Below are 10820 nucleotides of genomic sequence, written 5' to 3'. Positions count from 1 at the left end.
TTTTATTTATTTTATTTTAAATTAGTGTTTGATTTTGGATGAATTTTACTTTAGAATTATTTTTTAATTTTTAGAGTGTTTGATTTTGGATGGAGTTGTATATATTAGTAATTAATTAATTAGAATATACACGTGGCACTTAATTAATTATCTACGTGGCAATCGATTTTTTTAATTCAAAAATAAATTAGAAATCTTATTTTTCATTGGCCGAAACCATTATTAATCCTAGGTGACGCTCTAATATTTCAGCAAATATGCCTCCTTTATATATATATATTAGATTTATTGTACACCTTGTGCGCGCAAGACCTTTTGCTCGTTGAATACCTATGTCGGTTTTTGCTAAAATAATACTGTATGGGAATTTCAAAACAATTTAACATATCAAGTGGCATTCTCGTAATTATAATGAAAAAATATATCTCTTTACAATCTAAAAGTCGCAATATACGGTATATTTGATATTTAAAAAAGTAAAATTAGAAGAAAACAATTTTAATATAGAAAGAGATTGTTTATTTAAATATGTAAGATTTTATATTTTGACAATTTACTTACGAAAATACCCCTTGATATATTTTATTTGTCAATTGTGGAGATTGATTGGGCGGAGCTCAAATATTATTGAAGGGGGAAGTATACAATTGTACTCCCTCCGTATTTATTTAAAAGATACACTTGGTTGGGCACGGGTATTAAGAAAGAGAAATGATGAAATAAAATAATAAAGCAAGTGGGGTTGGGTAGATATTTTAATAAGTAAATAAGTGGGGACCATGTCATTTGTGGGAGTGGGAGGTGAGATGGGTTTCAAAAATTATTTGTTTAATATGATGATGGGTGATAGGGTAAATTAGATGTACTTCCTCCGTCTTTTAATACTCGCAACGTTTGGACTTTTGACACTATTCATATAATCTACTTTGACTATCCGTAGTGTTTTTTATATAAGATAAAACATAGTCATGTGGGATCTTGTTAGATTCTTCTCAATGTGTATTTTCAAAATATCAACTTTTTATAATTTTTGCATAAAGAGAATTTAAGATATAAATGATCAAAGTTGTGTATTGGAATGCGTGAAACTAACAAACGTTGCGAGTATTAAAAGACGGAGGAAGTATTATTTAATTAGATGGTGGGGTTGACAAGTTACTAAATATGGCAAGTTTATCTCTTAAACAAATACGGCCGGAAAAGGCAAGTGTATCTCTTAAATAAATACGGAGGGAGTATTGACGTATTGTGTTGGGTGATTCGTGGGTATACACCTATATTTTCTGGAGTATAACACAAACTAGAATTCTACTTTTCGTATGTTTTATAAATCATCTAGACTTCTATATTATACTTCGTATCATATAGTTCTACGTTATTCCCAGTAGTTTTCCCTTTTGGCATCAATAAGGTTAGTACATATCGAGTTATGGCCCAAAGAGTGTAGGTCGGTCGTTTGGCAAAGTCCAATTAAAGTCTTATAAATCTTTCATTTTAAATCGGATTTGGGCTTATGATAAGTCCTTGTAAAGCTTATTCCAAGGCCTATACAACCATGTAGTGTGCATGATTCGAATAAATAAATAAGGCTAACTTTGACTATGTAAGAACGTATCATTTGATAACAAGCTGACGAGCGTATTCTAAGCACTCGTGAGCATATTTAATTGAATTGGGTTAACATTTAGTACATGCATGAGGAGGAGGAAGAGGAAGAGGAAGAGGAAGAAGAAGAAGAAGAAGAAGAAGAAGAAGAAGAAGAAGAAGATGATGATGATGATGAGAATGACGATTATTATTCTATCTAATTGAATAAAGCATTGAACTTTGTATGATGTAGTGATGATATTAATTAGAACTTTGCAATCTAACTTTGACTAATTTTGTAATATGTATTGCATAATTTAAGTACCATTTTCATTTTGTAATATTTTCTGTTTTAAAAGCCTAATTATATACTTACAATATCCTAGTTTCAAAGATCATTTTATTATCTTGATTCAATTCTTTTATGGTTTAATCTTGGCAGAGATGTCATTTTCTAGTGGTCGAGGAAGCGGTCTAGGAAGTGGTCGAGGAGGTGGTCGTACACCCATTCAACCACCCCTAACACATCATTCTACAGAAAATTTGGATGACGATGACGAGACCCAGGCACCGTCATCTCCAGAAACTGAATGGGATGTTGTAACGACACAAGATGTAGGTGAAAAGAGCTCTATAAGCAATGAGTTGGACCCCGCTTCACTTTGGTAATTACCTTAATTGTTGCTAGATTTTTTATTTGTTAAAAATTTAGGATTGAGTTACATAACAATCAGTATTATGCATTACTGTTATTGTGACTGATCATCTGCCTTTTATTTCTGCACAAGGTTTGATGATGGCAAGGTAACCCGAGCAATCACAGATGCATTTCAACAGTACTTCAATTTCCCGTGGAGAAATTGGACGCAAACAAGCCAAGCAGCGAAAGATCGGTGGTTCAATATGTTTAAGGTTTATAATTTATCTATTCAGGTTCTGTTGTTCTGTTAATGTATATATTCTATTACCATTAGGTACTATTCTTTATATGCCCGCTGGTTAGTAGTAGACTAGTAGTATAGCTAATTAAATAGTGTATTAGTGTAGCTACCTAAGTCAGGTTATTGCTTCTGATTTTCTTCTTATACGATTGATCACCAAGTTAGTTGGTGGCGTACCTAATACTTATATGTTTGTTGGTGGCTGATTTTCTTCTTATATGTTTGTTTGTTGTAGAGTAAGTTTACATGGAAGCCAGAGTTGGACAAAAAAGTAAGAAAGGGTTTTAATAGAAAAGGAGGTAAAAGACTCAGGGACTTGCATCATTGGGTGACGGTAGTGAAGAATCCCATTAGACCTAACTGGATGTCTGAAGATGTGCACGGGAAGATGCTGAAATTCGTTAAAGAAGATCCTAAATTCAAGAAGAAATCAGCACAAGCAAAGAAGAACAAAAGAGGAGGCTCGGAGACTAACAAAGTGGTACCTGGACATTGCCAAGGGTCAGTTTCTACAAATGAATATGCAAAACGAATGGTAAGTTTAGTAACTAAATACTTATGCTCCTTTTCTTATTATAATAAAACGATACTTATATAACATATATTTTTTCAATGTTCAGGCTGCACAAAATGGCGGAATCTTACCAATAGCTGCTGATTTGTACTTGAAGACGCACTCAAAGGAAATGGCGGGTAAGGGCAAAGAACTTTGTTGTGACAAATCAAAAGATCTCATGGTAAGTGTGGGCCTTTATCCATTTTATGATAAATTTGCAAAGAACTTTGTTGTGACAAATCAAAAAAGGACAATTTTCTAGCATAGGCTGATAGCAAACAGTTTATGGAGATATTTTTCTAAGTATGAGTCATTAAAATATTGTAGGGTGCTTATGATAAGAAGATGGCTGAATATAAGGAGAAAGGAATCAACAAGAATCCCAATGAGGTGTACTTTGATGTTGTTGGCGGGAGGAAGAAGGGATTAATTCCTGGTTTGGGTACTGGTGGTGATATATTCTACAAAAAACCATCAAGTCGTGCTGACAAGTCTTCTAGTGTCTACACACCTTCACTTCTTTCACAACTTTCAACACGGATGGAGCAATTTCAACAACTACTGGTAGAGCAACGAGTAGAATTAGAGAGGCAGAGAAGTGAGTGGGAGAAAGAACGCTTTGAGGTGGAAAAAGTGAGACAAGAGGAATCGAGAAAGTTCAATGAATACCTTGTTGAGATGCGCAAGGCAATGCAAGATTATTCTCAGATGTTTTCTCAATGTGGAGGTTCGTTCCCTTTCTCTCAACCCCATGACCCACGAGACCCGTCTGGTGGAGGAACTCTAGGACCGTGTGCTGGTTAGACCATATGTAAGTAGGTAATTGTTACTAACTTTAGTAGTAACTTATTTTGTATGGAGTATTTTGCAAAGAACTCATATTGCTAGACTGTTAGTTATCCCCTTAATCTACTTACCCTAGGTGTTTTGTATTTTGAGAAAAATGTCTGTATGGGAGCCTAGACTAATGGTTTATTGATGCTGCTTGTTGCTGTTGTGCTGACCATGCTACTGCATATATTTTTGCTTATGTTCTACTGATCATGCTATTGCGAAGAGCTTTGCTTCTGGTCTCTTCTTCTGATCAACATATTGATTTGTTGTGGTGCTGGGATATGAGTTGTACAGGGAGGGATGCCTCTCTTATTTTGTAACTTAACTTCTTTTTTTGGTTAATGAAATTTACTCACCAAAAAATAAGGGAATATTAATTTGATATGGCATTTTGATGTACTCTGTAACTTAGTTTTTAAGCCTGTGGGAAGTCACTTCCAGCAGGTACATTCCATAAGAACGATAATATTTATTAGGAGATTTATTTTTCAAAATGTGAATTTCATCAGTACGTAAATTACGTACGCATTTTCAAAATGTGAATTTCATCAGTACCTATGGATTTAGCCGTCGATAATTACCTATAGATTTAACCGTAGCTAAACTACCTATGGATATCACTGTAGGTAATTACCTATGAATATTACCATAGGTAATCACCTATGGACAAAGCAGTCGGTGATTTACTACGGCTTAGCCGTTGGTAATCACCTATTGCTTAGCCATTGGTGATCACCTATTGGTTAGCCGTAGGTAATCACCTACTAAACAGCCGTTGGTAATCGCCTACCCAAAAGCAGTCTGTAAAAAATAAAAATAGGTAGGTAAATTTCACCGACGGCTAGGCTGTAGGTAAAGACCAATTACCGACGAAGGGTATACCAACGGAATATCTTCGACGGCTGGGCCGTCGGTAATTACTTTACCTACTGATTTCTTCAATTTACAGACTGTTTAAAGCGGTCGGTAATTTCCCGTTTTCTTGTAGTGATGTGTTGTGCTCAAGAACTATGAGTTCGGGAGATGTTATCATTCAAGCTATGCTATCCTAGGCCCTGAAGGCAAGCACTAGAACATTGTAGCGCATGCAGGTTTGTTTGCACGGACAATTAAATTCAATCTTACTAACGATGTGCGTATTAAAGACGTATCGGGATGCGAATGCGATTAAATAGTGTCCATCCTATTCTAGAAAGCTTTCTATTTATAGAAATTACTATATTTAACAATTTTTTCTTCTAATGAACTTTTCAGTCAGTCGAAGGTCGCTCTTCAACTTCATAGTGCATTGTTGACAAGTGGGTTATAATTTCATCACTAAACCTTCTGACACGGGACAAGAGTCAAATGAACCGTTCACAGGATGACGTCAAGCATGTGTTGAATCAATTTGATGAAATTTCTTCCCGTCACATATATCGAAAAGCTTACCGCGCGACAGTTGTGTCGCCGTTGTAAGTCACCATATTACGACACACCAAAATATTGATCCTTATATAGCCAGTAATTTTTCTTACTTTATATTTTTTAGATAAGTTAGGCTACAGTCCGAAGAGAATCCCAACTTTTGTGTAGTTTCCCTTTATTAAAAAAAATTTTAAAAATGAAAAAAAAATAGAACATCAAAAAGAGTATATCTATCCTATCAAACATGGACCTCAATGTGCCAATATTACTCCATTTATACTTTTATATGCCAGCCCATAGAATCATGTCAATTTATATTGCAATTGCCATCACTCACAATTCACACGGATTTTTCATGAGATACCCCCGAGGTTTAAGTTTATTCACCAGGTACCCTCGTTGTTTCAGTAATTCACCATGTACCCCTCAGGTTTCATTTTCTCGCATGACTTAACCATGCCGTTAAATTCCCGTTAGAAACTTTATTTGAAAAACTTTATTTCACCAGATACCCCTATAGTTTCTGATATTTTCACCATATGCCCTTAAAAAAATAAACAATCCCCTGAATATGGTAAAGTAAATTGTTATTTCTACATTTAGCAACTTAATTCACTGTTTCAACCTTCAAATTTTACTAAAAATGCTTACTTTTTCATTTTGTTTGTAGGTGGGATTGAATCATAAACACAGAGAAAACTACAAAAAATTGTCAGAAGATTGGATGATAATACCATAACAAACCCAACAAATTTCCCACCTTATACACCCACACCCACACCCACAATTATTACTGTTCCAGCTTCAAATCCCACCATCCCAATAAACGACCCGATTCCCACAAAACCACCAACAACCACCACACTCCCCTCCACAACCACCCAAGCTCCGCCCATCACTAATCCTGCTAACTCGGGTAATGTGCCGGTGTCGAACCCGCCGACAGATGGGCCGGGTACGGCGGGGGAAGTTGGTGTATTGCTAATAGTGGTGCATCAGAGAGTGGATTAGATTATGCTTGTGGGAGTGGATTGGCTGATTGTTCAACCACTAGTAGAAAAAACCTCAAGTGCTTTGAGCCAAGTGCTTGGGTTTTCTATAAAACCCAAGCACTTGATGGCACCTAATTTTTTTTTTATAAAAACACTTTACAAGTGCTTGGGTTTTCTTATTCACCGAAGCACTTGATTGCAAAATGACAAGTGCTTGGGTTTTACTATTCACCCCAAGCACTTAAACCTGTTTCAATAGTTAACTTTTCCTCTTTTTTTTTTAATAGTTCACTTAGGTTAATTCCTTTGGCAACATTTTCGGCTTCTTCCAATCTCCCTGCGCTTCCCCCCTGCTTCTTCCCCACCACCACCCTCGCTAAACTCAACACCGTCATTGCTGCCATATCTCTCCTCTCCTCTCCTCTCCTCTCCTGCGTGCCATCTTCTCTCCTCTCCAGAAGCTTGCTCGCTGAGGAAATCTCCACCGCAATCTCTTCCTCTCCTCTCCTGGACAAAAAATCGTGCGCGCCGCCACCATCGCCGGCCTGCCTCCCGGTGGACACCTCTAAGAGGTAAGTTCACACACGTTCTTTTCTCGTATTCTAGGTATTCTACAGATTATGTAATTTTTCTGCAATTCAAATTTATATTATTCACCATTTTGAATTGGAGAATTTTTGTGTGCTAATTGTTTATGTCTAATTAATTCGAATCAGTGTATTGGTGATCTATTTTATGAAATGTTGTTGGATCTAGAGGCAAGCATGAAAGAGAGAGAGAGTATTGAATCAAAAACATAGGAAGAGAGTACGACATAGATTGATGAAGATTGGGGTTTGTGATAAGATAGAGTGCCCATGGTGTGATAGAGAGCCTGAAAATGTTTCACATATATTCTTTAATTCCTCTTTTGGGCAGCTGGTTTGGAATGGGCTTACTGAATGGTTAGGAATAAGATGTAAGGCAAAGGATGTGGAAAGATGCAGCAACTGGATGAAAAAATCCAAAGCCTCATGCTTTAGGAAGAAAGTCTTCTACTGTGCTTTGAGTGCATTTGTTTATCACACTTGGTTGTGCAGGAATGCTGCAATTTGGGATTATAAAGTGAAGCTCCCTACCAAGGTTATTGAATCCATTAAGAAGGAAGTCTACCTAAGAGTGAAATTTGTCCTACCAAAGAAGATTAGCGTCTGTGATAGTAACTGGTTGCAATCTCTTGTTTGAAGCTGTAACTCTTAATTTTTTTTTTTTTTTTTTTATTTTTTTTTTTTTTTTTTTCTGGTGGTCTGATGTATTGTTTTTCCTAGCTTCAGGGCTTGGCAGTTGGGGATGCCTTCCTTGTTGGCTTTTCCTTCCATAGTTCCTAAGGTTGTTTTTTTTGTTGGTTTTCCCTCCTATTTTTGGGGGGTCTTTGCAATATTATTTTCTTTACCGATAAAAAAAAAGATAGGAAGAGTGAATTTAGCAGAGGAATGCAGTGTAACAGAGTTTAATAGGTAGAATAATACTTAAAAAGAAGATGAAAAAACTCAACAACCTTGGTTCTTTTTCTACTTTTTCGAGGTTTTCTGAAGTTAGTAATCTATTTTAATTACTTGTCTAAGGATGAATATTTCATTAATATGGAGTAAATACTAAATTGCATCACATCCTTGAATTAATTAATTTCTTCAGTGAATCACATGAAGGAAATAATGCCCTTGGTCCAAGTATGCATTCTATGTTAAGTCTAATAAATGCGGTTCAGTATTAATTAACAAGTTAATAATTCAGTGAGATCAAGTGAACTGAATGCCTAGCTAGAGGCCGCTTCAGTTCAAGTGGAATTAATGATATTAATCCACAGCTTACTCTTGACTGAACCCGTATGGTCACACAAATAGTACGTAAACGGATCAAGTATTTAATGGCATTAAATACTCTATCTATGGATATTCGGAATCGACGGATCTTGGTTTCAGTGGGAGCTGAGATCGTCACAAGCAAGAAATGAATACTCCGGAAACGATGATATTGCCGGAAACGGAAATATGGATCGTATCGGAAATATAAATATTATCCAAGTCGTAGATGTTGCCGGAAACGGAAACATGGTACGTATCGGAAAATATTATCGGAAATGGAAATATTGCCGGAATCGGAAATATTGCCGGAAACGGAAATATTGTCAGAATCGGAAATATTATCGGAATCGGAAAATAATTCCGGAAACGGAAATATTAAATATTTGTTCGAAACGGAAATTAATTCCGGAATCGGAAATATTAAATATTGTTCGTATCGGAAATGAATTCCGGAATCGGGAAATTAATCGGAAGCGTATCGTACGAATTAGCATCGGACGAGGCCCGCTAGACGAAGGCCCAGCACGAAGCCAGGCCATCGCCCAGCGAGCCGCACGCACCAACGCACGCCTCGACCAGGCCCAGCGCAAGGCCAGGCCCAGCCAAGGGCGCGCGCGCAGCACAGCAGCGTGGGCTGTGCGCCTGTCGTGGGCCGCAAGGCTTGCGCGGGTGCACGGCTTGTGCAATGCTTGTGCGGGAAATCCTAATCCTATTAGGATTTGTGCAAAGATTAAAATCCTAATCCTATTAGATTTGCTTTGTTATTTAGAGTCCTAATAAAGTTCTAACTAGCAAATCCACATCCTAGTTGGATTACAATTCTTTTTCCATACTCCTATAAATAGGTGCCTAGGGTTACAATTTATGGGTACGATTGAAGTATTCAAAGGGTAAGTTTTGAAATAAAAATCAGCCATACACTTGCAAACACTAGCCGAAATTCCTAAGCACCTTAAGGGCGATTCTAGTTGGTCTAACTTGAGGCGGATCCGGACGTACTGTGGACTATCTACGGAGGGACGACATTTGGAGTCCTAAAGACTTGTTCTTGTTCGGTTCGGGCGCAGCTAGGGAAGGCACGCTACAACATGTATGCATCTATTCTATGCTAAATGATTATGTGTAAATAATATGCTTTCCTGGCTTTATGGTTTTTCCGCATGATTTATGAATTGTCATATGTATCATAACCTAACAGTGGTATCAGAGCCTCTTATTATTTTCATAATCTAAATTGCATAAACATGGTTAAATAATACAAATTTGCAAGAATTAAAAGGGGTGATTAATTTTCGTAATTGTTAATTAATTGCAAATTGCGTTTATTTAATTATACGTACGCAGTTTTTCGGCAGTTTCTTCGTTACTCATCCAAATCGAGTGATTTTTGTGTCAAATCCGCATGTAATAGACATTCTAAAATTTTGACAAAAAAATTATTTTTCGGCCGAACCCAGAATTCTCAAATTCGAAGCCTAACTATGACTTTTCGGAGGTTTTAGTTTTTCGAACGCAAAATTTCGTAAATTTAAGATGTTAAATTAAATATTTGCGATTCTTGTTGATAAATCTTGAATTTTTGATTGACCTACTGTATATGTTTAACAAGTTTGAATGCATAGCCTTGTTAATTATGCAATCTAATTCGTAATTATGATTAATTTGTTGAAAATTGGAATAATGTAGAATTAATTTGATTTTCATAATTAGTTATAATTTAATTAGATACCTATGATTAAAAACCACCATAAAAAATGTAAATTTATGTTAAATTTTAAATTTTTATGACCTAGACTTGAATCCATGTTAATCGAAAATCAATAATTAATAAATTTTCGATTTTTCGCCCTAAAATTATGAAATTAATATGATTTATTAATTTGTCATTAATTTTGAAAATAAAATTTTTAATTTTTATGCGATTCGCTCATATAACTTGCACGCACAAAGCAATGGACGCTACGTGTTACCCTTAAGGGGTGTTGTATAGTGCGGGCATGCGACGACGAGCAAGGGAGCTCGTCGCCCATGCGGTACGAATGCAGCGAGCAAGGGCATGGTGCACGAGCACAAGGCAGCAGACCTGCCTTGTGTCGTGGGCTGTGTGCGATGGGCGCATGGGCAAGGGCGAGAGCAAGGCACGAGCAGTCGCGTGTGGGCAGCAAGCGAGTTGCGCCACAGCGCGCACTGCCTCGCGCAAGCGTGCGACGAGCGCTGCGCCCAGCGATGGTGAGCAGCGTGCGCGTGCGACGAGCGCTGCGCCCAGCGATGGTGAGCAGCGTGCTTGTTGCGACGAGCGCTGGCGCGCGCCTTGCGATGGAATGCAGCAGCGATGCGACACAGTGCATGGGCTGCGCGCACATGGCCAGCGATGGCTGTGTGCGTGTGGCCATGGCTATGCGTTGCGTGGGGTTGTTGTGTTACGATTAGATCGTTTTAAAATTTTAATTTGAAATTTTCAGTTTTCGTAATTTTAATTAATTTTAAAATTAATAATTTAAATTGTTTTCTTGGATTTTAATTTTGAATATTATAATTATAATAAATTTTATTTATTCTAATTATTTTACTAAAATTAAAATCATGAATTAATTTAAATACGACTGAAAAATAAATTAAATAAGCGGATTCAATTATAAATTTATATGAGCTTTAAATT

The 10820-nt window shown here is 36.8% G+C and overlaps 1 protein-coding gene across 1 annotated transcript; it reads left to right on the top strand.

The window, feature by feature from the left end:
- The first annotated feature begins 2031 nt into the window (after positions 1-2031).
- On the top strand, positions 2032-3888 carry LOC110805217 (uncharacterized). The gene is made up of 5 exons (XM_022010819.2): positions 2032-2252; positions 2376-2520; positions 2764-3063; positions 3149-3265; positions 3412-3888. The coding sequence occupies exons 1-5, from the start codon at positions 2032-2034 to the stop codon at positions 3886-3888; spliced, it is 1260 nt and encodes a 419-aa protein (XP_021866511.2).
- The last annotated feature ends 6932 nt before the right edge of the window (positions 3889-10820 follow it).

This window comes from Spinacia oleracea, chromosome 2 (genome assembly GCF_020520425.1).
Source record: "Spinacia oleracea cultivar Varoflay chromosome 2, BTI_SOV_V1, whole genome shotgun sequence".
Lineage (NCBI taxonomy): Eukaryota > Viridiplantae > Streptophyta > Magnoliopsida > Caryophyllales > Amaranthaceae > Spinacia > Spinacia oleracea.
This window is presented reverse-complemented; position numbering and strand designations above follow the sequence as displayed.